The following is a 27,976-nucleotide window of genomic DNA, read 5'->3' as shown; positions in this document are numbered from 1 at the left end:
GTGTATTGTACATTGCCAGTAACATGACGTTACAAACCATGCAACAAGGAAATTGTGATTTCCAATATTTATCCATGATATGCTTCATTTTATGACGCAGAGTTTGTCACCAGGTCTCAACGGATAAGCATGGAGTGGAATTTCTCAAACAAAGATGTGTTTTGCTCACTTTGAGAGGATAGAAAATGCTTGTGAAAGGGACAGAGCCCTTACAAATTACAGATGCAGGGCTTGACGTACGCTAAAGACCATCATGTAAGCTTGATATGTCATTATAAAGTCATCTGATATCATTATTTGGATTAAAGAAGGCCTATATAACCACAATATCAGCCAACGTAAGGCCTATTCTTTGGCTATTCAATCCTCATGAAAGCCTTATTGTTTGTGCCTCTTTATATGTTAATTAATTAAACTTTATTTTTGTAGGCCCATCTCTTTTTTTCTTGAATGTGTGGCATTTTTGAAACCCAACATAAGATAAAACATATTACAAGTGTGCATAACGTCTGATATTTTATTCTGTTATGTTATTCTAGGAGTCTATAGTGTTGAGATAACATGATGACCATTATACTTTTGGGTGTTTTAACTTTATGAACCCATATTTGTGAAGGCTCGTAACCTATTATTTGAATAGATATCAACATTATAGTATAAATCAACTCTAGGAGAATTTGTCATTGTTGATGATTAGATCATACTGATGTTTGAGATTTGTTCTGACAGCAGTGTCTTATATTGTGACTCTGCCCTGGAATTTGATTATATTTGATTCAATCATCATATTTCATCAGAAGTGCACTCCGTTTTGTAAGGGTTATCAAGTTTACACTTAATTAGTTACAGCATTTAAAGTTCATTAAATGGGACATGAGACAATATACATTTCCCTTTTTTTACAGGTAAATGAAAAATGTCTGAAAATATACGAATTTGTATTATTTACACATGTACACTGTAGATCGTTTTCACGGCAGACATTTTGACATGTCATAGTAGGAAGAATAGGAAAAGCTCAGGTGTATTTAATAACATTAATGATGGCAGCATTCCACTTAGGGGAGGTGCATGTGCATGACGGCTCGCCCATTAATGAGCCATCATTAATGTTACCAATTTGTGCTTTAACTATTATGACAATTTACAATGTCTGCTGTGAAAAAGAAGCATCAAGGCAAAGCAAGGCAGCTTTATTTATATAGCACATTTCAGCAACAGGGCAATTCAAAGTGCTTTACATAAACATTCAAGAACATTGCAACAAAGTGCAAAAGAACATTAAGACATAATTAAAACAGTTATAAAAAAAATTAAAGATTAGAAGATAAAAACAAAGCTAGTATAGAAGCTAAAATAGAATAAAACACACAAGAGTAAAAGCTCTAGTGCAGTATAAGATCATTATGTGGTTTAATAAAAGTAAAAAAGGAAAGTCAAAAGTACACTTTTGAGGCAGATATGTATTTATTTCTATTTCACAACTACACAGTTGTTATTTTCAGCGCTTTGCATTCATTGCGTTCTCTCATTGGTTGAAAGTTTTCTGGAGTTTAACATTTCAACCAATCACAGAGAGGGTAGATGAGCAGCGTTGCTCACTACGTCACATCCGTTTCAAACAACGGCGCGCGCTATGACTGTATGGTCAACAGTTGATTATCTGCTCTTTATTTATTTACTGTCTTCTACATTTGAGTGAATAACAAGAATACAATGGTGACTTTAAGAGAAACAAACGCGTAGGCGTGACTTTAATCTCCTAAACAGAAGATACAGTCTGTCATTTATGGTAAGAATTTAACCGTATTATCATTAATTACCTTTCTAACTTCTAACGTTAGTAAAACATACCGCAGCAAGCTAACGCTAGTAAAACATACCGCAGCGAGCTAACGTTAGTCTCGTGTCTCTCTAGTCTAAAACTAGAAGTGAAGTCTGATAAAGCTGTCCTACTAAAGTTGAGTCACTTTGAGTGAGTCAGTCGGAGACATTGTTCTGTTTGGACCCAGTTGTCCTGAACCTGAACCTCCCTCCCCAGGTGTGTCTGTCTGTCTGTCATCATGTCCCAGACCAACACTTCTCTCCTGGACGAGGTGGTGCAGTGGAGTCAGGAAACCTGTCGCCAGAAGCTCAAGTCTGTCCTGCCAAAACTCACCATATCCTCTCAAAAACACAACTCAGTTTCATTATTGTGTAATTATAAATGAATCATAGCATCACACACACACACACAAAGGGTTTCTATAAGGAGACTCCAGTGATATGCAGGTCTTGTAAAGTGTTGAAATAGATAGATAGATAGATAGATAGTAACTTTATTGATCCCTAGGGAAATACAAGTTTTCAGCATCCCAGTTCCATAGTGCAAAACATGTTAGTAAAAAGGCAGAAACAAAGTTAGTAGTGTAAAGTACAAAACAATATACCAGATATAAAAATACAAGATGAAGAAAACTGAAACACAATTTATTATTTAATGATAAAAAACAATTAAATACATATATATGTATATATGTATGTATATATGTATATATACATACATATATACTGTATGTATATATGTGTATATACAGTATATATATATATATATATATATATATATGTATGTATGTATGTATGTATGTATTTATTGGTCACATTTTGTCTGACAAAGTTAGGAAAGCAATGTTTAAGTCAAGCCTGATGTTGCCTTACACATAAAAGAATGATCCCAGTCACTTCCACACAGTGAGGCATACAGCTTATTAATTAAACACTGGTATTGGCTCAGTACTTGGTATCGGCCGATACCCAAAGCCCAGGTATCGCTGTCGGGACTGAAAAACTTGGATCGGTGCATCCCTAATTGCAATCCTAATATATTTGGCAGGTTTATACGAAGGAAATTAATTTGCTCTAATAATGTGGTTTTCCTTGACTGTTTGCACTCTTTGCATAACAACTCTGAGAGCTGGGATGACCATATACGTAAGTTACTTCATTGCACAATTTGTAATGACAAACTGGTTACTTTGTGCCTTGAGTATCATTTGTGATCAAAGTATGAACTCTCTTGAAAACATAACATCCCTACAGGTATACTGAAGATCATTACAGACATGTTCCTCCCTCATATTGGTTTGTCTGAGCTGGAAGATGAGTGCTTCTCCAAGATCTTACCAAAGGTAAACAACATGATGAATGCATATTGTCTTTAGGACCTCCTTTGTGAGTACCTTTAAAGTACTAGCATTTGTAAAAGGGAATGCAGGTCATGGGAAAAATCCTTAAATGAAATGATATTATCTAAACTCAAGGCCATGGTTATTTAAACAGCTAATATAACATTTTAGATCTTAAGTGAAATTTTTAATGTCAGGTGGCGCTGTTGTATGCAGGGGATAACGTTTCTTTAAACTGTTTCTTTTGATGAGACCTGTAGACACCCTAAATCACTTTTAATTCAGACAGTAGGTTTTTTAGTCACACTAAATCTTTGCCTTGTGACAGATTTGTTTTCTTGTGATCGTTAGATTTATTGATAGAACTATTGTTGTCTTGTGAATTACTGGTTCATTTACAACTTCCCTTAAAAGTGTATTGTAGTATTAATTTTGTCTATGTGACTGTTTCTGTCCTCCACTGTCACAAATGTCTGCAGGCGGTGACGATGTTTGACAGCATGATGAAAGAAATCTTGGACCAAGTTGGAGAGCTGTCCAGTCAAAACACTGAACTGTGTGCCTTACTAAGGAACATTCTGCAGGTACTATTATTATTGCCGTCTTAGTTGTTACATTGCAAGGCTGTGTATTTCAATTCAGTTAGTATCTTACTGGTATATGGTATGTATGGTATGTATGTTATATTGTTCTCATTTCCTTCCAAACCAATATTTTGACAAGATCCTGTCTATTTCAGGCCATGATGCAGATAATTGATACTCTATCCGCTTGCGTGCGTCACATTGGCACATTTGAGGAAGCGCCTGACCTGGATGCTATCCGCTCGTTACCAACTTGTATCCTGAAAGTCCTGAGGGAAACCTTTCAGCACTGCAAGGTCGGTCTGTTAAGTTCACCAGTGGCTGTAATGAGTACATTTTTACTCTGTTAAAGCATGTTTGTATGCATTTTAAATTATGCTCTGCAATAATTGCCATAATTTTTGCTGAATGTTTTGTATTTGGATCATTAGTATTAATAAAATAATCATGCTATTATTAATCAGCATTAATTATAAAGATAAGATAACTGTTATCGTTAATGTACAGGAGACGTGTTAGGTAAAATTAATGGTTTAACTTTTGTGATTAATTACATGAGTTGTTGGACTAAAAACATGATACACAGTGAATTCAGATCTAACCTTAGTGGTGGTGCGAGATTTGTTTATACGTGGGGCTCATTGCAGTTTTTATTTAAAACTAAAAAATCGGAATTTAGCAATGTTTATTTTTACTATTAGAAATGGGTAAAACTGTTTTTTGAAAATGGATTAGTAATTACAAAGTTCAGGTGATACTGAATTTTAAAAATACCATTTGCAGCGCAGACAGACCTTGAGGGACTAATTTTGTGCTTCCTTATCATTTTCCTGTTTCTTTGTTTTTGCAATCCTTTACGAGAAGTATTATCTGAGATGCCAACAGCTCAAGATGACTTCATTAACGGAAACGACTGTGATCATCTTTTTGTAGCAGGAAACACCTTCAGTTAGGCATACAAGGGAACATTAAGTCCAGTCCCAAATTCATGTCTTCTTAAAAAAATGTTTTTTTGTGTGTGAAATCTATAAAAATTAAAATTACGATTTTAAGCATACTCTGCATGTTGTCCTCAGGAGAGTGAGGTGGTCTACTGTGGCCGTCTGTCCCTGGTGGCTGATCTGCTGCAGGGACTTTTCAAGGAGGCCTACTCCCTCCAGAAGGGTCTGTTGGAGCTGCTGGACAGGATCTCCCTAGACAGTAGTGCCTCGGAGGACGAGGTCTCTGACATTGTAACAGGTGTGTGTTTGTGTATGCATCTGTCTGTTTTCCACTGCCGCACTCTTTGTTATTAAGCCCTTCTGTTGTTGTACGTGTATACCTTCAATGCAAGTTATCTTTCATCTTCCTCAGTGATTCACAACCTGCTGGATATCTGCTCCATTATCTCCAACCTGGACATAGCACTGCATGCAAACACGTGGAAGTTCCTCATCAAGTCAGTACAGCAGACACTCATGTTGACACTTGTGTTTTTATTCATTTCATATTGTCTGTCACACTAGATGAATCACTTTGTTATGAGAGTTGGATGAATTTAATAGTTCATTTGTTAACTTCTGTTCAGACAGAGTCTGAAGTACCAGTCGTTGGTGGAGGAACATCTCCATCATGGTGACATCAGCAACAGCCTGTCTGACAACCTGTTGGCCTCCTTCCACAACTGTGTGGAGCTGGCTGAACAGATTAAACATGCTGGTCTGCAGGTAGGAAAGCTCTTTTTGATAATAAAAAAATGACAAAACAAGTATTATTTCTAGCTTTCTAGCAGCTTTTACAGATGTAGGACTATTGAATGAGTATTTATGAAGTTTAGTTTTCTTCAAAATTTTTAAAATTTGAGTGTCAGTATGAACTTATTGTTCTTTAGCAGTTATTTTTGTTCACTAGAGAATTAGTGTAAGCTCAATATACAAATGTAAATGTGGTAGCCCAAGTACAGCACAGTCCTGATACCAGTTAGAGTCAACACAATGGTGGGTATTTATGTGTAGATTTTTCCTGTGTTATTTTGTTCTCAGAAAAAAAGTGACACTTGGGTTTATCAGAGTGGATTTGATCTTTGTCACCTTTTTGTATTAATTCTCTTTTGTCCTTTTTAAAGGAGGCAACACAAAGCCCAGAGTACAAGCTGTTCCAGAAAACTGCAAAGATGTGTAGATTTTTTGCCAACACTTTGGTTCATTACATAAAGGTACTAAAAATTAGGATCTTCTTGACTTCCTCTTGACTCTATAAAAACGTTGTGCCTTCTCTATGTCTGTTGCATTTTTCATCCTCTACATCAGAATACAAAGCAGCTGAACTTACATCCAATCTTTTCTTATCCTCTGAACAGGAATTTCAATTTTTTCTAGCAAAGTATTGCAACTGCTTTCACCAACTCTACCTCCAGATTATCAGGTATGTGTGGTTTCAAGTAGCAGATTCAGACTATGATTTATCTTTTGAGTTAACAACTATTGAGTAATGCGGAAACGTACATTCTGATGTCTTTCAGTAAGTTCCCTCCCAGCTTGTGTGCTCCAACACTGCCCTCGTCTCTGTCCGAGGAGCTGAATGCAGCAGCTCTGGTTCCCATGGATGCCCTCCTGTTCCAGCTGTTGCCTTTAAGGCCCTTTGCCGAAGTTGTCCTCCAGCAGGACCTGCGTGAGTTCAAAACTTGATCTTTTTCCCCAGATACTGTGGCAGGGTTAATGTATGCTTTTCTGTTTCACTTTGCAGTGGAACAATGTATGGACAGCTTGACAACATGCTTGCTCACACTCCTCCTTCCAAAACTTCTAATCCACTGAGGACTGACGTCTCTGACAATTTGTATATTTAGGATGTTTTTGCGTCTTTGGGAAAATGTTGACTGAATGTTTTTACTCAAAAGGTTGACATCATGTTTCTAGCAGCAGACACTTGTTCCACAAAACATGCAACATACAATCCTAGCATGCCCCTTGTTTTGTTTGTCTGCAGGGTTAAATCCTGAACATGAGCTCCCTCATTGTCTTCTGCTGGTTAACGTCTTGGGTCAGCTCACCTCCCAACCAGAGGAGGTGCTGCAGCTTTGGTACACTGGCAGTCAGTTCTCAGAGGACACACCCAGGTAATACATCTTTATTTTTATTTTTAACATTTGTTGCTTTAATGCAGGGACAAGCAGTTAACTTTAGAACTAGTTGTCAGACTGGCAACTAGATTGAACATTTTGGTTTCCAAAGCCTCAGGAATATTGGTTATGAATGTTGATGATTTTTGATTGATGATTTTTTTTTTTTTTTTTACAGTTTTCATTTCAGTATTCTTATTTTCCAGAGATTGGATCAATTCCGGCTCCACCATAACTGATTAAATCAGAGTTTTAATCAGATTGCATTCCGAATAAGTATTATATTGATTATAAAACACAAGGACCAGCTGTATATTTGGTAAAGTGAGATAGAACAATAAATACTCCCAACATTTCACATTACACAGCTGGAATATTGAGTATGGAAATAATTATGATTAATTATGATAGTCATTTAACGTTTGCTTCATAGATATATGAATGAAATTATTGCTTTTTGATAATGTTATCCTATTCAGTAGTAATGGAACCCAGGCACACAGCAGCTTTGCAGAAGAAGCATCGTAAAAACAAGTGATTTAGGACTTAAAGGACTTGTAGAGTTAAATATTGAATATGCACTAAGTGAGAAATGAAGAGTATGTAAAAAATGTAGGCATTATTCAACAGTCCTGAAAAAGATGATACTATTTATTCAGTTATGTATTTAAGCTAATGTGTTAATTCACCTAAAATTCTTGTTAAGTTTTCATCCATCCTCTCTGTCTCCAGGTTTCCTATCTACCAGGCCTTGTTCACTAGTTTCAGGCGATGCTATACTGAGCGTCAGGCACCGGTGCTGTTGCCAGGGGTGATGATGAAGGGTCAGGCCCAGGTCCAGGTCACTCTACACAACCACATCTGTGTGCAACTCTGCGCCAGTGTGGCTGCGCTTTCCCCGGTGTACTTCCCCGTGCTGGTGAGGTCTAAACTCATAACCACAAACACTGTATCATTATCTTCTTTTTACGTCCTGCCATTGTGTTTATCCTCAAACCTCTGGAGAGAATTTTGTGCATCCTTCTTTAAAAAGTAGTAGTAGTAGAAGATGAAACTCAGCAACTCTTAAGTAGCGGGACACATAACATTGGCAGAACCTGCTGAAATTTTCATCGTCCAGAGGAACCCAATTAGCAAGCCGTCTTGCAAATAATCAAGAATGTTTGATATAAACAGGATTTGTTCCGGTTGCGGGGGTGGTGCTTGGCAACGGTGGCGGCCGACCTTCTCACAGCAGGGTTATGATGAAACTTGCCAAAATGTGTCTTCAATCAATTTGTCTCAAGTCTGTCTTGGACCTGACCTAACCTCAAACCCTAATATAATATATATATATATAATAATTAGATACCCTAATTTTATCATTATTTGATGGAATTCAGCTTTAATATATTTTTGTTATATGTTTGCATTTACTATTACTGTCAACTTAAAAACAGTTATTCTTCAAGCATACAATTACCAGTTTGAGGTATCCTTGTCTAGAATGTTCATGTTATGTGATCATGTTAAAAATAAATATTGGCCATTATGTGATTTTGCGATTTTTATTGTTTTACTCTCAAACATTGAACTAGACATCTGCATCCAAAAGGAAGTATTACTTAGACTCTAGTTATACGTTATTTGTTTCTTTTGGATGTCTAAACACATTTTGTCATTAGCTGTGTTTTGGTGCAGGATTTCCCCTCATTCAATGCAAGTTATTCTTTCATTTTCGTTTTTACTGTTTCTACTGTTTCTGTTATACCCTGTGATCTCCCACTCTTTCTTTTGTTTACTTGTCTCCTGTCTCCCTGACTTCACCTCTCCTTTATCTCTTTGCCAGGAGCGCTGTTTGTTTGATACTGTACTGCAGGCTGATACTCAGACAGCTCTACTTGCAACAGATGTGTGGTGCTTTACAGCACGGTGAGTTCACATATATCATTTTTCATTAAAAAAGTGTACTCTGTGTAGCTGTATTTTTATTGGGGCATACTTTTCTGCTACAGTATATAACACACTCTACATTTCAGGCACCTTTAGACTTCACCACAAGTCTTGTCAGCATTTTATACATAATTTTTTCTGTACTATATTGAATCCACTGCTGATTTAGTCTCCTCTGCTTACAGGTATGGAACAGCAGAACTTTGTCTACATCATGTCCGCCTCGTTGCTCAGCTGGTGGGTAGAGACCCGGAAAATACACAATACAGTTGAGAGAATACATTTAGTGGTCTATTTTCATTTGAAAGAAGGAGAGGTCACAGCAAATTTTACATTACAACCCATTTTCAGACATGAATTATAAAGATGCTTTGTAGACCTTCATATTGTATACTTGTTATATTTCTCAAACATAGTTTACAGGATCTGTGAAATCTTGGCTCTCACCACCTTGACACCACAAGGTCATGGATGTTTCTCCATATCCGTGACCTCTTCCTGAGCACTTTCTAAAATAGCTCTTAATCCCCTTAACCTCTCTCTGTAGGGTTATGGATTAGAATGGGTCCCTTCCTGTTTTCTGTGGCACCCCAACAGAGGTGACAATTGGTGTTTGTTGGACCTCTGGGACACCTTTTCATAACCCGTTACGTCATTGCGTCATCAGATTAAGCTGGATCCTACTCATTTCCAAACACGTCCCCCTCCTACCCTGATGATACCCTGGTGATTTTACTCCTCCTGAGCCTTCACACTGTCCCTCGCCTCCTCTCCGCTTCTCCCTCTTCTCCCCTAGGTGAAAGCTTGCACCGCTGAGTGTTACCAGTCGGTCCACCTGGGCCTGCTGCTCAAACGCATGGTTTTCCTCATGACGCCCAACCACCAGGTTAGAAACGCTGCGAACTGAAATTACATTTTTTATGAACTCACAAATTACTCTAGAGTGTCAACTCACATCCAATTTTTAACAGTTTTCTATTGAAATTAAAGTACCCACAGTTACTTACTACCATCACATTTGACAGTTCAATAAATATTTGTGAACACCGAAAGGCCAAATAAGATGAAAGATGGAGGAAACATTAGAAGAGTGACTTAAAGGAACAGTGTGTAGCATTTAGGGGGATCTATTATACATACATACGGAGCGGGTCCTCTCTTCACAGAGCCGACCTCCATGTTTCTACAGTAGCCCAGAACGGACAAACCAAACATTGTTAACTTTTTCTGCTTGGGCCGGAGTCCTTACTCGTGTCATTATTTTTTCTCTCTCTCTCTATCTCTCTCTCTCTCTCTCTCTCTCTCTCTCTCTCTCTCTCTCTCTCTCTCTCTCTCTCTCTCTCTCTCTCTCTCTCTCCCTCTCTCCCTCTCCCACGTACACACAAACACTGGCTCTGCTCCAAATGGCCTACACTACTCTTACAACAACTGGCTCTAGAGAGGGCCATTCGCATTTCCGCGTGTTAAATTATAAATTGTATTAAGTGCATTCTCTTGTTATGCCTTTAAAGGGACTGTTTGTAACTTTTTAAGCGTATAAATGTAGCGGGTCGGCACACATGCGCGTTCGCATATGCGCGCTCGCGTGTGGCCGGAGCCTCGTCTCCGCTGCCTGCTCTCCTTCACTCAGACAGCGCGCGCGTCCTCGCTGTCTCGCTCCACCTCTAGACGTGAACGCGCGCTCACTACACACTGCAGAAGAGTTAGTTTAGCTCTGAGAATATCTAGTGAATGTAGAGTGGACGTACGTTATCGTCTTGTTACCGACTGGGTGTCGGTGTCTTCGGCTGCCGGCTGCAGTTGGGAGGCGATAACGTAAGTCGTTGAGGAGCCCCGCTGCTGAAGCCTGCGCTGAGCAGGAAAAGTCAACACTAGGATCAGCATTGATTCATGGAGAGACCTTCGTCTTGTCAGCTAACATTACTGCCAAGCAGCTGAAATATAGAGTGATATTGTGGTTTTAGCTGACGTCTGTCGCCTCACTGTTTTGAGCGATGCTCGTTCATGTCTATGTAGAGCGAGCAAGCTCGACGCTGACTTTCGTTGATTTCAAGGCCACAGGTGTCACTGTTAAGCAGCATTTCTGAATCTTACAAATAGTCCCTTTAAACCAAGAGGCATTGGGCCTCACATTTATTTTGCGTCACACAAAATCATTTTTATCACAAAGATTTTAAATGGGAGAGTATATTTTATATACATATACATACATTTACATTTAATAAACATATAGGTGACATGAAAAATCAAGAGAGTTAGGTGCTGGGCCACCAGAACAGCTCCAGTTCTCCTTTATGTAGATTATACAAACCTCAGGAACTTTTACTGGAGTGATGAACACCATTTATCCAAAAGATATTTTATTCCCTCATTTGATGTTTTGATGATGGAGAGCGCTGTCTAACACGTCGGTCCAAAATCTTCCCTAAGTTTTCAGTTGGGTTGATATCTCCTGACTGCAAAGACCAAAGCATATGATTCACATAATGTTTATGAATAGAATCCGCTGCATTTGTTGTTTCTTCACTCATGTACTCAGGTTTGTTATCGGTACCATCCCCCTGAAAACTAACAGTCTAGAGTCCTAGTTTCTGGTTTTAGATGATGCTTGTTGATTGTGTCTATATAATAAAAACACACATTGAACTGTACCAGATCATAACTTTGATATCAAGGGATTATTCATTAATCTGAAGTGGGGGTTTTTTTCTAGATGGAGCTGGTAGCGCGTTTCCCACCCTCTGATGTGGAAAACCTTCCAGTGTGGCGACATGTTCTCCTCAGAGCTCTTTCACAAGATGCCCGTCACCGTGTAGAGACCGACATCATCGGCCTTACCCAGAAAGCTGTGACCGACTGGCAGAATGGAGGGTACAAACTAGGACAAGTGGAAAAAGTGGTGAGGACAACCTCAGATATGGTAGTAGGTTGTAGCGGGGGAATAACCAACTGTATGACTCGAGTAATCGTAACCAGTCTTTTTGTTAATGTCACTGTAGAGGACGGTCTGATTTTTACCTCCACCTAGCATGAATGAGTAGTGGGTTAATGTCTGCTTTATGCTCAAGTGAAGACGCCATAATTGTGCAAAGACACAACAAGCAAGTGGAAAAGATCTCATTGTCATTCATATAAACTCTTCATAGATGTTATTTTAATTTGTGAGATACGGGTAAATGGTGTTAATGTGCATTTACCCTCCGTTTTACCCGACGTCAAGGAAAATGTGAGTATGTGTGATATTGAATACAAGGAGAGAAAAGGGGCACAACAAACATCAAGGGCAAGGCTGCTGCGCAATTTCTGTCCTTGTGCACGTAAGAGAGAGTGGATAGATGACAAATAACAACAACAAGTGACCTCAAGAGTAAGATATTATTGTTCCCATGGTAGAAAACAGATGGATCTGATAATATTGTTAGTGACCTTTCTCCTTTGTTTGACACATTCTTCACAGTTGCAGTGTTCAAGTGTATTTCAGAGTCATGCTGCTATCAGTCAAATTCTTGCCAGAATAATCAAATCCAGCCTAGAAAACAATGCAAGGAAGCAGGGTGGGGAAATTTGAACTGGAATATACGCACAAATGACGGATTTTACAAAGTTCCTCCTGTCTCCAGAACATGGTGCTGTTATCCCTCCTAGCGGTGGTTCGGGTTCAGACATCTCCTGAAGAGCAGTGTGTGTTGTCTGCAATGAGGGTCGTCACACAGCTCTGGTTACGATTGAGTCCGGACCAGGTGAGATCCAAATACAAACATGTGTAACCATTGAAAATCTTCTTCAGTCTGCGTTGTGCTGTTTGAAACAAAGCCCGACACTCACTTCGATTTCTGTGCCGACTTTTATTGCCTGGTCAAACAAACGTGGAAACCAATTGGTCAGTCACGTAGGCACAGCAATCTCTTGGCGTGGGCACAATACTCTCCTACTGGCACAGCGCTGACGTCAAAGCCAGAATGAATGTGTCAAGGAGAGGCCCACCAACCAATAGGAATCCAAAATACATATACAAAACTAAATAGGACTGGTTATTATGCTGGCATGTAGAATCACCAAGAAAACTCTTTCACACATGCACACACACACACACACAGGTGTAGTGTAAATGCATGACTATTATCCCTGTAACCTGTCGTACTCCAGGTGCCGACCCACCCCGTTCTCCAGTGTACTCTGCAGCTGCTCCTGTCAATATCAGCCATTTTAGTCAAAAACCTCGAACCTCAAGTAATTTGTCAGGTATGCTGTTAGTTTTTCACGTTTCACATTAAATAGATGAAGAATGGAGAATACCTCTTTTGACTGGTGTCTGTTTGTCCCCCAGGCTCTGCTGTGTGTGGATACTGTGGTGTCTCAGAAGTGTGCAGATCAGCTGCTGCTGGCTGCTCTGGAGTTCCTCTCCTCCCTCGGGAAGATCTTTGTCCCTCTTGACAGCCAGGTAACGACACCAGACTATTACAAATAGGAATCTTACCGTAAAGTCTATCTTATCTTATCTTAGTTTGTTGTACTCTTGCATCTTAATATGTGCATTTGTCAATATTATTGACATTTCATAGAGTAAAGCAGTGGTTCTCAATGACTGGGTTGGCACCCATAGGTGGGTCACAGAAGATTTTATTAGGGCCGCCAAATAAATTAGCAGAATTTCCTCCGCAGTCACATTTATATCTGCAGTACACCTTTGAGCCACATGAGGGAGCCTAAATGTTCGTATTGTTCTGATAATTGTAGGCTACTTATAACATTGAATCTAATATGAAAGAGTAGGGTATATTCTATATGTTTTACTGATAAGATACAAATGAAAGCCTGTTAACTCTGCCTAAATGCATTTATTTGGTCTCATTTATTAAGTATTCATTATGATTTCAATAACACATGCATAAAACAAAGTGGTGATTTATCAAACTTATATCTCTTCATTTATGCACAAATTCGCTCTTCACGCGGTTTATAGATAAGGCCTATTGTGAATTGGGTTGCAAACTCGCAATGTTTTGTAATTTTTAAAAGGTGGGTCCCTAGACCCTTGACTAAAGGAATCATTTATTATATGAAAAAAACAAATAATCATTAGTTGAAACTGTAGATAAGATATTTGAATTCTGAATTTGCTCAATTCTGAAGTCTGCATTGTAAATTTATTCTCATATTTTCTCTTTCACACCAACTTTTTTGTCCCACAGACTCAAATTCTTCCGAGGCTGAGTAGCCTGTTTGGAGTCCTGTTGGCTGACAGATCCTGGCTGCTACATCAGCACGCCCTGGAGGCCTTTTCTCAGTTTGCAGAGGTACGGCAGATACTCAATTGGTGTGATCTTACATATAGTTTATGTTTTGTCATAAACTTAATGTGTTATTTTGGTATTTAAGGTTACAAACCATGAAGAGGTAATTTCTCAGAGTTTGGGTGTAGAAGATACCAAGACAAAGGTGGTGAACTATCTGAGCAAGGTAAGGGGATGCTGACATATTGCGATGAAGATCAACTTTAGATAAAACAGATGGATGTAAACAAGTCTGTGTTTTGTTGTAGACTGTTAATGCACAGGAAGATGTGGAGTCACGACTACAGAGGCTCAAGCTGGAGACGCCAGTTACGGAACAACACAATGAGAGGCTGGAGAACAACAAAGAAAATGCTGCAAACAAACTGGCTGCTGAGGCTGTTGCAGATTCAGAGGTTAGTGGTGTCATTAAGTTATATTAAAACTTCATTCACAGGCTTCCTGAATATGCATGACCACGCACTGCGTTGCTTCATATTTATACAGTCCAAGTCACTCTGAGTGGCGGCTGGCCAGTACGACACTACCTCCTAGTGTACATGTACCCCATGTACACTAGGAGGTAGTGGCATAATATGAACTAGGCTATTATTAATGAGGATTATTTTCTTATTTTTATACTTAAGCACTGGCCGTGGCCGGAGTTGTCCATCCGTCCGTACATCTGTCTTACATTTTTTATTTAAGTGATAAACCTCGAGACACAGTGGTTTACAGTGATTCTAGAACAGCTAAGGGGCGTTGCTGGCTTATTGCTTTTATAAAACGGTCACTTTTTTCCACATACTATGCTATGATTTTTTTTTCACTTTTTTTGGCATACTATACTATGTTTTTTTCGATATACTATACCAGATGTTTTTAACGACATACTATTCTATGACATTTTTTTGAAATGTTTTCGACATACTATACTATGACATTTTCTTTGACATATTATACTGACTTTTTTTTCACTTTTTTCGGCATACTATACTATGATAATTTATCACAGTTTTTGACATACAATACCATGACTTTTTTTTCCACATAATGTACTATGACTTTTTTTTTGACATAATATACTATGACAATTTTTTCACTTTTTTCGACATACTATATGACAATTTTTTCACTTTTTTCGACATACTATATGACAATTTTTTCACTTTTTTCGGCATACTATACTATGATAATTTATCACTGTTTTTGACATACAATACCATGACTTTTTTTTCCACATAATGTACTATGACTTTTTTTTGACATAATATACTATGACATTTTTTTTCACTTTTTTGCGACATACTTAACTATGACTTTTTTAAGTGATGACATTTCTGACAGACATGGCAGAGGCATAAAACCTGTGATTGTTGACAGAAAACACCTGAAATCATATGTGATTGAAGTTCTTGATTTCCGTCGGGATTGCAATTTGCATTTATCTTTTGGTTGGAGCCCCACTTTTGGTAGTTTTCATTGCACATTTCTTTTAATAAACGGATCAATTCGTGAGATTTTAGTGCAATAACACGAGCACTGTAAAATAATACATTTATTTAGCAAAATACTTCCCAGTGACATTACATAATGTGTCCTGCAAGTCAAAATTTCATTTGTACAAGCAAGACTTTGCCTCTTCCGATGTAAAATTAATTCATGAAAAGATGAATAATTTCCCTGCAATTATTCTTCCCTCTCAGCCATGCCCAAAGAGAGCTCGGCAGGAGACCAGTGCAGAGGAGGAGTACAGCCGCTACTTCCAGACAGCTGAGAGTGCTTTGAAAGCCCTTCAGGAACTTACCGAAGGTCAAGCCAACACTACTGCACCACCTCCACAGTGGCTGGAATCCAGACTACAGGAGCTCCAGACCCTCATAACCCATATCAGTACAGCCAGACACACAACCTAGCTGTTTTCTACTCCCAGATGTATTTACTTTATGTATAGATAAACTATTTAACCACAGTCTGGGTCTGTGAAAGTCTGTACATCCTTTGCTGCTACTTTTTTTTAACTGGTCTGTAGTCACTCTTAATTGATGTTATCGTTTATTAAACTTGTTTGAATACAAATCATTGTTCATTTGCTGTTATTTAGCACTAAGTCAAACAGGAGTCTTCACTAACTTAGTTGTCAAAATTGTGCTGTAAGAAATTCCTGTATTGAATACCCATGTTGAGGCTTTTTCTCTCAACTTGTTTTATGAAAGTCCAAGTTAAGTACTTCTTGTCAATATCCATAAACAACTGCAATTACTTTATAAAATAAATCTAACAAATGTCTTAAAAAACATAACAGGGTCATATGTGATACAGTAAAATCTTTACTTCACCAGCAACCAAAAAGCTAATAAATTACGTAATTTCTATTTCACATTCATTCAAAGTGCAAGCCTTCTGTAAATCAACACATTTTGGACACAAGTTATGCCTGGCCAAAAAGTGTATCTTGATTTTCATGCCAGTAGTGAAGTTGGCACCTTAAAAAACAATGGAGAAGCAGATGAAAACAAGATAACATTCACCTCTGATTAAGATCCTCATTCATCACGAGGTGAATAGTATCAGTTGGCAAACAATTAAAAATGGCTTCATTTGTCCAGCACCATCTGATAAGCTTCCAATCCTTCCAGTTCAAAAGCAATTTATCTTAATGAACAGACTGATAATGTCCAGGAACAACCAGAGTAGACTATAAAAAGTCTCAGCCGGTCATTATCATACTTACTGCATCATGCTATTAAATGAGAACTGGAGCAACTTTCATCTCAATGACTGAATGTCTCTGAAATTGTGCATCTAGAGGATTTGAGTTTTACAGTGGTCAAGTCTTTTGCTCCAGATGGAGACGGTTCAAACGTCATCACCAGGAATTCTCATCTTCCCAGTTCAGGTCATCTCCATCTCCCCAGCCATCTGTTTCAGTCTTTGAGAGAAAAAGCAAAAAAAAGGAAAAATGTAAACAGAACTATCATCACTGAGAGGTAAGTTTGTAAATTGACAGAAATTCTCTCTCATGCTTCATTGTCTATAGAATCATTAACAAGACAGAAAAAGGGACTTTTTAAACATCTCCCATTACAAGCATCAGCTTTTTGGCTCATAGTTGACTGCGTTTGTACGTCTAATGTATTCATTTAGTTCACCTTTTTTACATAACACACACATGTAGGGTTGTAAATGTGGTATATTTATAATACTAGGATATTCTACTATGCGCAATTCTAATTATTTTTCTAATCCTTATGTTCATCCTTGTAAAATATTATAGTTTTATTTATATATAGAGGTATGAGTGAGTCAGCAAAACACCAGACAGTCCTCGGCTGCGCTACGGCCTCAGTTTGAGACTTCTTCGGGTCTCAACTGATATGAATGTATTTAATATTTGAGTCTCAAGCAGTGCTTCACAGAAAGGTTCAAATTGGTGAATTGAATATGTACATGGCTAGTTTTAAAAGATGGACATTGATCAAGTAATTTATGTTTAATGAAAATGTATATTTGAAAATGAATCATTTGCTTTGAGTGAAGTCCCAAAACACCACCACACACACACACACACACACACACACACACACACACTCACCTCAGTCAGGTTGTCAACTGCAAACTTGGCAGTGAGCGTTACAGTATCAATGGATGAGTCAACCTGCAGAGATTTAGTGTTTTCTGAAGAGGCCGTAGACAGTCCAGCATCACTCACACCGCTCTCGTCCAATGGCAGCAGAGCTGGAGAGGACAGTTTGATGTCCGGCACCATGTCAGCAAACAAATCCAGCTCTGGGTCTAGCTGCTCCTTTTTCTTCACCTTAATGGTGAACTCCTCCCCCAGACCTCCTCTCCCACCATTCCTTTGTTGCACTGTAGGTTTGGGCTTGGGGTTTAATGGGTTGTGTGATTTCTCTGATTCGCTCTCCTCTTGAGCCCAGCCGTCGTCCCATGAGGAAGTGGTCTTGCTCTGTGTGGATTGTCGCAGTGTTGGGGTCAATTTGAGGGGTTTGGAGGAAGCCAGTCTCAGTGCTTCAGGAGCATGATTTACAGGTGTAGTAGCGCCCCCTCTGGGTGGTGTGAGTATAACTGGGTCTGATAAAGGAGCTGTAGGGGAGAGATCTGAGGTAGGTTCAGTGTCCTCAAAGTCGTCCCACGGCTCCTCTTCCAAGTTCGGGTGCGGGGGTGGCAGTCTGCCGTTGACTGGATCTTCTCTCTCCGAGGCCTGAATGCGGATCTGGACTGACTGTCCACCTCTGTTCTCGCTCTCTTCAGGGTCGTTCCAGTCAGGCCAGTCTTCCACTGGACCTTCTAGTCTGTCAGTCTGCTCTGGGCTGTATGACAGTGGCTCCATCTCAGTGTCCTGACGAAAGCCGTTCAAAGGTAGAGACATCTGTCTACTGATATCTGAAACATGCAGAAAGAGACTGTGATTCAGACAGGAATGTAAAACTATGATATTATTTGATTATTAGTATGGGTGGGTCATACCTGATTTTGATGGCAGAGGGTAACTTCTTGGAGTCTCCCTACGACCTGCTAAGCTACCCATGTGACCCAGGACCAGGCCTTCAGTCCCTGGCGGTCTGGGGAACAAATTCAAGACTTTTGAAGGCTGGGCCATCTGAGGGTGGGAGTCTCCCACTATATGGACAGGTGAAGCTAAAGAATAGAGGTAAAGTAAGATTAGTGTTGACCAAATGAATATTACAAGAGTGACATTCAATTATCCAAAATCCAGATTTTCAGTGATGGAATGATGATCCCAAATGAACTGTACTACTTTGTGCATTCAGCTTATCCAAAATACTGCTGCAAGGGTTCCTCCTGTAGTCAAACAATCATTTCAGTTTGACCCTCCCTGTAGTGGTTAACTGACGATTTTAAAATGATTTCAAGATTTTACTTGTATTATAATGCTGTATTTTTGAATTCCTTTAAGCCTGAGCTCGAAATGAACACAATGTCCTGTCTATCATTAGCAATTAAAAAGTCATGGTATAGTATGTCATATTACAGTATGTTATAAAAATGTCATAATAGAGTAAGCCATTAAAAAATGTCATAGTATAGTATGTTGAAAAAAGTCATATTATAATATGTTGAAAAAAGTAATATTATAGTGTGTCAGAAAAGTGTAAAAAAAGTCAGTATATGTTCAAAAAAAGTCATAGTATAGTATGTCGAAAAAAGTGAAAGAAAAGTCATAGTATAGTATTTAAAAAAAAAATCATAGTATGGCATGTTGAAAAAAAAGTAATGGTATAATATGTAGACAAAAAGTCATAATATAACATGTCGTAAAGAAAAGTCATAGTATAGTATGTCGAAAAAAGTGAAAAAATGTCAAGTATGTCGAAAAAAAGGTCTTCATATGGTATATGTCGAAAAAAAGTTAAAATATAATATGTCGATTAAAAGTCATCGTAAAGTACGTCGAAAAAAGTGAAAGAAATGTCATAGTATAATATGTCGGAAAAAGCCATAGTATGCCTAAAAAAAGTCATAATATAGTATGTTCAAAGAAGTCATAGTATAGTACATCGAAAAAAACGAAAAAATTTCATAGTATAGTATGTCATTAAACTTAAATTAAACATAAATTGAACTTGCTTTCTTTTAGAACTCTCGGATCGTTTTGTTGTTCTTCATATCTTGAACGTGTACTTTTCATCAACAAAATTACAAATTTACATTACTATTTTATATTTACACCCCATATTTTAACTGCACTAGTTTAAGCCTTAGATTATTATTTCGCTTTTGCATTTACTTGTGTGATTTCCCCTTTTATGTATACATATTTTATGAGCATTGTTGAAGGAACCTAAGACCCAAAGATTTTCATTGCCAATGACTGCTTTGCTAGAATTGACAAATGACAAATAAAGAACCGTGAACCTTGTCTATATGCAGTGTTGTGTGTGTTATAAACATTATTGATTTACTGCAGCAGCTTTCATTGTTAGTGTCATTATTGTGTCAGTGTTGCTTACTTTCTGGGGTAACCTCTGTAGACCTAGTGAAGTTGGGTGTGGTGCGTTTAAAGACCTTGCGCCTCTCTCCACCGACCACCACCTGAGCCCCCAGCAAGGGCACCAACACCGCCAGACTCTGCAGCGTCATGGCAACCAGGGAATCATTGGTGTCTCTCATTCCTAACAAAACCTGCAGCCAGGAACAAATAAACAGAAGTAACTAAGAGAGAATTATACAATGACATTTTTGTTTACCCTCAAATGTTACATGCACATCTTAACATTCTTCTTGTTACGGGCATTCTTAAACCTCATAATACATTTTTAGATATTAAAGGAACTCAACAAAAAAGCGAATAAGCGCATTTCCCAAAATGTCAGACTATTCCTTTAAACTTAGCACAGTGTTCATCATTGGTATCCAAGATTAAAATTCTGATCAGTACTCCACCTGAGGTAGGATCTGGTTTTTGAGTTCATCGTGGGAGAGGAACTCAGCGTAGATGTGCATGTTAGCCAGCAACGCCATCCGGATGTGTTCCTCATTGACCTTGAAGAGCTTGATAAGCTGAGGGATCACATGTTTACGGTAAAGGGACGAAGACAGGAGGCATTCTTCATCGTTAACACCACCACTGGAATCTGTCCGCACAGACGGAAAATAAAAAAATAGAGATCATGAGAAAAAACCACGTACAGTTTCACACAACAGTTATGCCTGACAGCTACAGAATGCTTCTTTCTCTTTGGTATGGATTAAAAGATCGGAGTAGGGCTGGGCGATATGGCCAAAACCGTCTATCCCTAGATAGGACATTTCATATCTCGATAACGATTTAAATATATCACAATATAGCATGTTTTTTGGTAATTCGATAGTCTATATGAAATAACCACATGGTAAAGCCTATTTTTGTATACTCCTTTGTGAATTAAATACTTGGAAAATGAAAAGTACGGAGTATTTTCTCATTAGATTTAAAAATTGAGTGCAAAATGAACATAACACTTTCAAGTGAAATTATTATTAATTCTTATCAATTCAGATTTTCTGAGATATTTGATATCAATTAGAACGACGTAATTGTGTATCATAATATGTCGACATATGATTTCATCACATTATGATTCCATTGAAAGATGACAATTTATCATATAGATTTTTCGTCCAGCCCTAGATCTGAGTTATTGTTCGGTGTTACAGAAAGAGTTCAATAATGTGCCATGTTACCCTTCTTTGGCCTTAGGAGATGAGGCAGGAAGCTTTTGACAGCCATGGGTTCAGCAAAAACAAGAGAGTTGAGGAGTTTGGGGACAAGGCGTGAAGCTACCAGCTCTTCAGGGAGACTCTGGACCCGGTCTAGAAGAAACCTACACAAACAAACACACAATGAGCATGTTAAGGGGATCCTTGGAGAAATAGGGCATAGTTAAAATGATACATTATTTGATTGAGGGAATGTATAAGAAACATTTTTAACTTCCTACAGTATACAACTATATAAAAACAATACGATTCTGAGAGTAATATATCTAACTAAAAGTCAAAGTGTGGACTGCCTTGGAAAACAATTTATCTTTAACACCTATATGATAATCTGTCTTGCATGAACACACTGCACTAATTACAAAAGAGCACACTGAATAAAAAATAAATAAGAGAGTTTGTAAATCAAGAAATATTCTCACTTAAAGAATTCATTCTTTTCTTCTTCCGTCTTCAAGGTCAGGCTCTTCAGAAAATCCCTCACTTCCAGAAAGTCATTCCTGTTCATAGAAAAATACGCAGTGTGTTTGAAAACACAATTTTCAGTACGTAATGAGGAACAGCTAGGGATGCACGATATAAATTATCGGCCGATAATGGGAAATTGATGTTATTATGTATTATTGAGCCAAACATGTCGTCACCGGTGTGGAGGTTTTTGGATGCACTTTACTAGAAAAAGAAATGTGATAATAGTGATGCCAGTAAGATTGGCTAGGTCAGAGCTATGGTATATTAAATCATCTATCTCTGCTTACTACATCTCAGCATTTCTTACCCTCAGGTGTGCATAAACTACAGATTATGAACTTCTTTTTAAAACACAAAAAACCTGAAATTATCGGTTATCTTATCGGTATCAGCCATGAGAAGCAGCAGGTAATTATCGGTTATGGTATTGGCTGGGGAAAAAAAATCCATATCGTGCATCCCTACAACAACAAAAGCAAACATAATCACACTAACCTGAAAAAGTCATGAGTCAGCAGGGAGCTGAGTGGAGGTCGAGACAAGGGGTCAGAGTTCAGCAGGCCCACCTGCAGGGTCTTCTCCAGACTGTCAGACAGCTCCTGTGACACTGGAAACAACAGAGGAAAGAGAGGGATGAACACGAGAAGGTTGTGTAAGTTATGCAACATTAGGGTTGAGGTCATTAGTAAACAAACACAGCCATCACTCTACTCACTTTGGCCATTCAGCTGAGAGATGAGGGTCTCCACCATCATTCCAAAACAGTAACAGTCTCGAGAGTGAGCATTTTTATCCGGAAGCATTTTAAAGCCTTCAACCTGTCAACGACATGTTTCATGAGAACTTCTGAACACAAAGGGAAAGTTCTTCCATTTTTCCATCACAACCTCTAATCTGCTTACCTGCTCCTCTGGAGGAACGCAGCTGGCCTCTCTCACATTCTCAATGCTGGCCAGAAACTGAGGAGTTGAAGAAAATTTAAACTCAACACATAAAACTGAAAGTCAGTCTTCAAATAGTTTTTGGAGGAACCAAAACAGATTCCACACAGACTGCATCTTAGATATTCAGTCTCTTACCTCAGGCGTGGCCTCAGAGAACTTGCAGACGGTCTCCATCCCTCCCAGTTTCCAATGACCATCTTCACTGACAAATACAGATGAAATGCAGACGTTGTTGTGGCTTGATTTACCCTGGTGGTTAAGGACGACATGTTAGGAACTTATCCACTCTGTTCAACACAGACAGACAACTACTGGGAAACATGAAACGGAACCGCAATAGTTACTTTTCATATTGATGCCTTCTTATATTGAGTGTATCTATTCTCAGGGACATTGAACAACATTACTGAGGATGTGCCAGTATTAGCCAAAAGGCTCATTTTTAACTGTTGTCCCTCAGACTGGCCATTAAAAACAACAAATAAAAAATGCACAAAATATAAAGTTAGAACAGGAGAAAGCAAAACATGCTGTAAACAGCTGAACAGGATAAAAAGCTTATAGGAGTAATGCCTAATTTATACGTCTGTGGAAAAGCTTGCATAAAAGCTCCCGCAGAGCCGCAGAAACGCGTCCTGCACCACCTGAAAAATGTGAATACACGCCAGGCACCGCGGACACTGCAGAAGTTTGAATGGGGAGAGCTGGGAGGTGGGATTTCCAGACAAGTACCTCACAGCCGTTACAAAAGCAACAACAACAACAACAACCACCACCTTATTAATTCTAGGCACAGTTGCTCCTCCTCATCATCCAACTCTTCCATAATTTTTTTCCAGTGATGGAGTTGTGTTGGGCCAAACTTATATAAAACTATTGAATCAAACCAATGAAATAAAATCATAGATTGCCTGACAAAGGATTTGAAAACCGTGAGTCCACATCAAAAAGTAATGACATGCTATGTGAAATCCGCCGCAGTACTATGTGTGCCTGGCGTGCGAGAGAGGTGCCTGCATTAGCCCACACAGGCCTACAGCTGCAGGAGTATATATCAAGCATAAGGCAGCATCATGTAAAGCAAGACATTTAGAATGCAGGCAGGTAATACAAAACAATGTTAAGCAGACAATCAGCACAAACAGGTAAAACCAGAAAGGATGCAATCTGACAAGCAGAGAAAAAATGCCAATTAACAAAAGAGGAGACAGGGCAAGTATGTAAAGCAAATTCTGCTTTTGCTCACCCTCTCGTGCAGAAACACAAGTGCCTGTAGGAGGTCGTAAATGCCTGCACAGATTTCCTCTGGGGAGAGGCTGTCCAGCAGCAGTTCCAGGGGTTGTACACGCTCCGTCACCAGGTGGATGCCGCCGTCTTGCACTGAGCAGGACAGGAAGCGCAGCAGACATGGGTGCCTCAGGGTCTTCAGGTGCTGCAGGAAATAAAAAGTATTTCTTTACTCCCTTTAAAAAGTGAATGTCGTGCAGCTGAAGGAAATAAAATCCATGAGTAGGAACTGATTATGCAACCTGAGTGCCAAAACCACTAATTAGCAATTTAGTACACACTGCTGTTAATGGAAAGCATAAGGACATATTTGGGTGGTATACAGAAGTGTTATGATGTCATCATACTTGCTAACCCTCCCTTTTTTTCCCCAGAATACTCCTGTTTTCATTGCCCTCTCTCGGTTTCCTCCCAGTGTCACAATTCTCTCTTAATTCTCCCGATTTATGACACAGTTTCACACCTTTGTTTCCTTTTTGTTATCTCAACCGGTTTCTGGCACTACACAGTGTGTATAAGCCCTACTGTTTCCACAGCAACAATACAACAATACAGCTACACCTAATGGGGTTTACTGGCAGAAGAGAGCTTCTTGCGTCACAGCGAGGTTTGAGCTGCGCTCGTCGCACATCACAACACGCAGTGCCAGAAGTTGTGCTTTGCTCGAAGCAGCGAAAAGCCGTCGTGGTGTGGCGCAAGCCATTTGGTTGGTAATTATGTGTGTCATGATGATGCTAGGTCTCCTGGGCGAGCAGAATGACTGCACAGATTATGCTGCAGTCCACATTTGCATCTGAGAACTACATCATTTGTATATGATTTTTTTTTTAAAAATATACATAAAAGACTTGATTTGCATTTTAGGAAGGGAACCTTTTGTGGCGGATTGGATGAGGAGATAAAGTTATTTGTTTGCAATGTAATATTAAATCTGTTATTTTCTGACAAACGTTATTTCACTACTGCAACTGTATTTTGATGTCTTGTGAGTAAAAGTGGGCTGTGCACATGTGTAACTTTACACGTTACTACTGTTGGTGACACACACACCACTGACTCTCCCCCTCTCTCATACACTCTCAATACCACCCCCCTACTGTGTCCCTCTGATACCTGATTGTTTGCACTCCAGCAATATTTAAACTATCTGTTTATATCATGTTTATTTTTGTTTAAAGCTTATTTTGTATATTGTATATTGGTAGAATTTCAATTTTTTTTATTCTTATTTTATTCTAACGTTTTTATCTATTCTTTTGTTATTATACTGTTTACTTGCACTAACAAAACCAAAGCAAATTCCAAGTGTATAGCTCTTACACCTGGCAATAAACACAATTCTGATTCTGAATCTTGAATCTACTGTTGGGCAGCCACTGTCAGTGTGATTATTGTATATCGTGGATGTGGCTACTTCTTACCTTAGCAGCTTTGTTGACTTTGTCCTCATTGCCACGCTTGTGAACAAACACGGAAGCAGGCTTCCCATCCTGCAGCATGGCCGAGTACATGGTGAGTCCGGAGGGCAGAGTCAGGAGCGGCTCCTCCAGGGTGCAGCTCCGAACCGCACTGCTCTCCGCACCCATCGCCAAGCTTCTTCCTCCTCCTGCACCTGGAGGGCAATGTGTGGAAGGAGGAACAGAGGGTCTACATCAGGGGTCAGCAACCTTTACTATCAAAAGAGACATTTTAAGCAAAAAAAAAAAAAAAAAAGAAATCTGTCTGGAGCCACAAAACATTTGAGCATTGTGATGAAGGTAACACAGTTTATAGTCTAAGTATTTAGTATATAAATCTAATGCAGTGAGGGCCAAAGAGACAATGTACGACAAAGTATAAGGACCACATTGAGGGAAAAAAAACCTGAGATTTTCAGAATAAAGTCACAATATTATGAGTAAAAAGTCATAATGTTACGAGAATAAAGTCATAACTTTCCGCAATTTTTTTTTAATATTACGAGAATAAAGTCGTTATATTATGAGAATAAAGTCATAACTTTACGAGAAAAAAATGTTAATATTACGAGAATAAAGTCGTAACTTTACGAGAAAAAAATCGTAATATTACGAAAATAAAGTCATAACTTTAAGAGAATTTTTTTTTAATATTACGAGAATAAAATCATAACTTTATGAGAAAAAAAGAAAATAACACGTAAAATACTTTATAATTTTATGACTTTATTCTCGAAATCTCAGATTTATTTTTTTCCCTCAATGTGGCCCTAATACTCAGTCGTACCGTAGTACCACAGACCTACAACAATGATAAATATAAATGAAAATGTGAACAAAAAAACAGTTATTCATTTCCAAATTAATTTTCAAATCCACAGGGAGCCACTGGAGAGGAGCTAAAGAGCCACATGTGGCTCCGGAGCCGCAGGTTGCAGACCCCTGGTCTTTGTCGTTAACCCTCCTATTGCACTTGCACTTTTTGGTCTGGTTTGACGGTTTATGAAGGATAAACTATCAACTATCACCTAATTCTGTGTTACACCTTTCTAGCCAACCTCGTTCCGACTCAGTACCACAACTTTTACACTTTTTCTTTTTTAATTTATGGTCAATAAACCTCATTTACATGAAATTAAACCTCATTTTTGAATAAAAAAAAAGGCAGAAATGATTAATTATTTTGACGATAGTTAGTATCAGAGGAACATAATGTTGATGGATTATCACAGATGGAAATATGTAAAAGTTTAGTCAGAATATTATGAACATTATAATATAAAACATTTCCAATGGCAGCACATAATGACACCTTTTTTAGCTAACTATATTCCAACTCCAAATTTTACACTTTTTTTTGTAATTTATGGTCAATAAACCTCATTTACATGAAATTAAACCTCATGTTTGAATAAAAAAAAAGGCAAAAATTATTAATTATTTTGACTATAGTTAGTATCAGAGGAACATAATGTTGATGGATTATCACAGATGGATATATGTGAAAGTTTAGTCAGAATATTATGAATATTATAATATATATATATATATATATATTATAATAAATATAATATATATATATATATTATATATATATATATATAAATTTAGCTAACTTCATTCCAACTCCAAGTTGTACACTTTTTTTTTTATTTATGGTCAATAAACCTTATTTACATGAAATTATACCTCATGTTTGAGTAAGAAAACAAAACAGAAATTATGAATAACTATTATCCATGTTATTTTGGGACAATTAGATGAAAGAAACCCAAATATTTATGATATAATGAAGTTTGAAAACGGGTCAAATTTGACAACAGGAAGGTTAAGCATGCACATATAAACACCTGGTCCAGAGAGTAAAGCTGACACACACACACACCTGTACCTGTTTCCCTGTAGTGGCTGGAGCTCTGCTGTGGAAGTCAGTGTTGTTATCTGGGCTAACCTCGGCTGCTACGTTAGCCAGCTCGTCATTGCTATATGCGTGTCAGTAGCTCTTCCGCCTCCAAATAATCACGTTAATCAACGACGTGGCGTTCAAATGAATCCCGTGATTTAGAAAAAATCATGAAACTGTTAATTATAAAAGCGCAAGACACATTTCTGTTGACTTTCTTATCAAATGAACGATGCTAACGTGGAGCGAAGGTTTGTGGTGTCGCTGTAAACACGGACTCTTCCGGTAAGAGGCGGAACCAAAGAGCAGGGGGGACAGTGTTACTTTGAAACATGTAAGAATTTAGTCACTGAGGCTTATTTGATTACTTTTTTTGGAAATAATTTCCATTATAATAGAAATTCATATCACCTAGCCATTAAATGTGAAATTAATCATCTTAATTGTACGTTTTTTAAATCATACAAAACCCAACAACACCCCTGCTCTAAAAGATAGTGGTTGCAACCAAAGTGGTGTGAGAAAACGCAGGTATGTGACTACCATATGGTGACTAGAATGAAAAGAGAAAACTGTCAGCATCTATCCTAATATATTACAATGGGGAATCTGCTAGGAA

At 38.3% G+C, this 27,976-nt stretch overlaps 2 protein-coding genes across 4 annotated transcripts; one reads left to right on the top strand and one right to left on the bottom strand.

The window, feature by feature from the left end:
- Positions 1–1,584: 1,584 nt before the first annotated feature.
- c5h1orf112 (chromosome 5 C1orf112 homolog) lies at positions 1,585–16,132 on the top strand. Its single transcript, XM_037770390.1, has 25 exons — positions 1,585–1,792; positions 2,042–2,159; positions 2,931–2,970; positions 3,079–3,167; positions 3,644–3,748; positions 3,904–4,044; positions 4,825–4,987; positions 5,102–5,186; positions 5,316–5,454; positions 5,853–5,942; positions 6,087–6,151; positions 6,249–6,397; positions 6,716–6,845; positions 7,581–7,767; positions 8,677–8,759; positions 8,966–9,017; positions 9,577–9,666; positions 11,494–11,679; positions 12,401–12,520; positions 12,927–13,022; positions 13,108–13,221; positions 13,973–14,077; positions 14,160–14,240; positions 14,323–14,469; positions 15,760–16,132. Exons 2-25 carry the CDS (start codon positions 2,064–2,066, stop codon positions 15,967–15,969), a joined length of 2,763 nt encoding a protein of 920 aa, XP_037626318.1. The 5' UTR covers positions 1,585–1,792; positions 2,042–2,063; the 3' UTR covers positions 15,970–16,132.
- Positions 16,092–27,661, bottom strand: scyl3 (SCY1-like, kinase-like 3). Of its 3 annotated transcripts, none has more exons than XM_037770392.1 (14): positions 27,340–27,661; positions 25,419–25,609; positions 23,957–24,142; positions 22,846–22,959; positions 22,669–22,725; positions 22,482–22,584; positions 22,262–22,373; positions 21,718–21,795; positions 21,260–21,399; positions 20,480–20,670; positions 20,047–20,218; positions 18,542–18,712; positions 17,649–18,457; positions 16,092–16,985 (listed from the first exon to the last, which is right to left on the bottom strand). In XM_037770392.1, exons 2-14 carry the CDS (start codon positions 25,581–25,583, stop codon positions 16,923–16,925), a joined length of 2,361 nt encoding a protein of 786 aa, XP_037626320.1. In that variant the 5' UTR covers positions 25,584–25,609; positions 27,340–27,661; the 3' UTR covers positions 16,092–16,922. The 3 variants fall into 3 exon arrangements, with proteins under 3 accessions (XP_037626320.1, XP_037626321.1, XP_037626319.1); XM_037770393.1 differs by having other exon boundaries at positions 25,419–25,600; XM_037770391.1 differs by having other exon boundaries at positions 27,346–27,661.
- Positions 27,662–27,976: the final 315 nt, after the last annotated feature.

Source organism: Sebastes umbrosus, chromosome 5 (assembly GCF_015220745.1).
Source record: "Sebastes umbrosus isolate fSebUmb1 chromosome 5, fSebUmb1.pri, whole genome shotgun sequence".
Lineage (NCBI taxonomy): Eukaryota > Metazoa > Chordata > Actinopteri > Perciformes > Sebastidae > Sebastes > Sebastes umbrosus.
This window is presented reverse-complemented; position numbering and strand designations above follow the sequence as displayed.